We start from the raw sequence: 2,831 nt of genomic DNA on the forward strand, positions 1-2,831 counted from the left end.
GGACTGAAATCTCAAGGTCCAAATCAGGAGCAGAAGGAGAGAGAGCATGAGCAAGGAACTCAGGACTGCGAGGGGTGCACCCACACACTGAGACAATGGGGATGTTCTATCGGGAACTCACCAAGGCCAGCTGGCCTGGGTCTGAAAAGCCTGGATTAAAACAGGTCTCACTGAACATAGAGGACAATGAGGACTACTGAGACCTCAAGAACAATGGCAATGGGTTTTTGACCCTACTGCACGTATTAGCTTTGTGGGAGCCTAGGCAGTTTGGATGCTCACCTTAGGAGACTTGGATGGAGGAGGGTGGCCCTTGGACTTCCCACAGGGCAGAGAACCCTGATTGCTCTTTGGGCTGACGAGGGAGGGGGACTTGACTGGGAGAGGGGGAGGGGAAGGGAGGCGGAGGTGAGGAAGAGACAGAAATCTTTAATAAATTAAAAAAAAAAGGAAAAAAAGGAAAAAAAAACCCCTCAAGCTAAACAACTGCAGCATATGTCTAAGGCAGACCCACGCAGGCTCTGTGGTTGCTGCTTCAGTCTCTGTGAGCTCTCATGATCCCTGCTTAGTTGCCTCCTTGGGCCCTGTTATCCTGTTGTCCTGAAGCTCTGGCTCCTCCCTCTCTTCTGGGTTTACTTGTGCTCTTGTGGATGATGGTTCTTGAGATCCAGAGTTAACACAAGGCTCCATGAAGATTCATCTGTCCTGGATCTCCTGGGCTTTGCTGTCACTGTCTGCCTTGGCTTCTGTATTTGTGACCACTGTCGTCCATGCTCTGTGTTAATGGACTCAGGAGCCCTGGCTGCTCACACACACCACGCACCAAGGCCTCTCTGAGACCTATATCATTTCAGCATCATTCCAGGGAAAAGCTAGGGTTCCTCACCTGAGACCAGGAGCTCCAGGGGATCACTAGGTTCTGACCACACCAGTGGGCTGTTCTTGTTATAGCTGTAGCATCTGAATGTCCATCTTTGACTGGAGGTCACAGGGCCCACAGAGAACTGGGCCTGGTACTGCCAAGTATAGGAGTTACACCGTGAGTCCAGTGTCTGGGACAGCTGCTGTGGTCCTTCCTTAGTCAGAATGAAGCAGTCATATGCCTGCCATGAATCACACTGGAGGGTGACATTCCCTCCTTCAGTCACCTCAGGCCTCGACTGGGCTGACAGGCTGGGTTTGCTGTAGAATCCTAGGAGAGAAGGAAGAATCAGTTAAATGTCCTCAATAGTCTCATTATGTTCCATGATTATAAAAGGTGGACATACTTACTGAACAGACTGTCCTCTCACCTGTCACCACCAGCTCCAGGGAGTCACTATACTCTGACCATCCATTAAGGGTCCGATATTGACAGTGATATTGCCCTGCATGGTGATAGCCTAATTTGGAGATTGATAATTCATTCTTGTTCTTAGGGTTCTGTGAAATCTCTCTCTGCCATTGATTTTGGTATAGTTCTTTATAAAATCTATACTCTTTGGCTCCTGTGGCTCCCTCACACAAGAAGGTCACCTTATTCTGCTTGGAGACCACAGAGTGTGGCTGTGCTCTGAGGACAGGCTTAGGAAGGGTCTCTGCAAGAAAAGAGCAGCTAGGACTCAGTACAGGCATCCTAAGATTGCAACCCCATTCCCAACTCCTCATCACCCCCAGCGCACGTGCGTTGTTTCCATCTTCACTGCCCAGGCAGGGCTCCTGGGGATGATGAGAATTGCAGGTCAGGACATCTGCAGACACTCACTCACCTGTCAGCACTGGGGTCCCGAGGTCCAGAGTCAGTCCTGGAAGAGAGTTCCCTGTGAGAGGTTTGTCCCTGAAGCTTGAGCAAGTCCTCCCCATTCAGTCCCCTGAGACCCAGGGCTTTCCTGATGGGCCAGTGCTGAGTGTTGGGGCAGCATCATTTCTAGACAATGGTATCCCCTCCCCATCTCCACATCTCACCCAGACAGAGCAGGGCTGTGAAGGTGAAGGTCATGGTATCTCCTCCTGTAGGCTACAACTGTGCTCCTGGTGAGAATGCCAGAGACTGCCTGGAGGAACATGAGATTTACGTTATGACCCCTGGAGGCAGGAACTCCCCATGACAGGGTTGTAATGGAGCAGCCCCACAAGAAGGGGAACTGCCCTCCTCAGGCACCAGACTCTGACTTCCCCAATACTGTGGCTAGGTCAGGCAGTAGATTCTTCAGGCAACATTTGATGGATGACATTTTTATAACCCCATTCGTGTCTGTCTCATCTGTCCTCATATTTTTCAGGACCAGATTTCTTACCATGTAGCAGACATGTATGAATATTATACCTAAAAAATACAAATTTAAATATGTGTTTATTTTATTTCTTTTCACATGTTTTATGTGAAATACTTTTCATATTCAAAATGTTTGAAGGTTTCTCAGAAGGGTCTCACTGTGTACATCTGTCTGGAATAAAATTTATAATCCTCTTCCTCATAGTTTACAGTTATGGGTTCCAAATGTGGACTGCTGTCTCTGGCTCTCTGCTATGTTTGGATATGTGTACTTTCCATTCCAACTTTAAATTACACTTATTTATTTATTTATACTTAAGTCTTTAAATTGCATGTGTGTGATAATAATATATTACACTTATTTTTTCTTTATGTGTGTACACTCACATGTGTCACATGGAGGTCAGAGGACAACTACAGAAGGCAGTTTTCTCATTGAGCAATGTGGATCAGAGTCAGGGCTGAAGGTGATGGCAGGCTCTTATACACTGATCCATGTCTCTAGCTCAATCTATTATCATCACTTTCCTTAGTCCTTCTGCTTCAGGTAAGAAAAAAATAATCCTCATTGTTTCTG

At 47.2% G+C, this 2,831-nt stretch overlaps 1 protein-coding gene across 1 annotated transcript in view; it reads right to left on the reverse strand.

The window, feature by feature from the left end:
* Positions 1-886: 886 nt before the first annotated feature.
* The window catches only part of LOC126495683 (leukocyte immunoglobulin-like receptor subfamily B member 3), a gene marked incomplete at its 3' end in the record, with an annotated part of 23,501 nt that continues 21,556 nt past the window's right edge, over positions 887-2,831 (reverse strand). The window contains exons 7-9 of the mRNA XM_050133287.1: positions 1,749-1,784; positions 1,293-1,577; positions 887-1,192 (exon numbers count right to left, since the gene is read on the reverse strand). Of these exons, the coding sequence (XP_049989244.1) occupies positions 887-1,192; positions 1,293-1,577; positions 1,749-1,784 (627 nt within the window). The remainder of the gene's footprint in view (positions 1,193-1,292; positions 1,578-1,748; positions 1,785-2,831) is intronic.

Source organism: Alexandromys fortis, unplaced genomic scaffold (assembly GCF_014885135.2).
Source record: "Alexandromys fortis isolate MF-2015 unplaced genomic scaffold, M_Fortis_MF-2015_v1.1 scaffold_531, whole genome shotgun sequence".
Classification (NCBI taxonomy): Eukaryota; Metazoa; Chordata; class Mammalia; order Rodentia; family Cricetidae; genus Alexandromys; species Alexandromys fortis.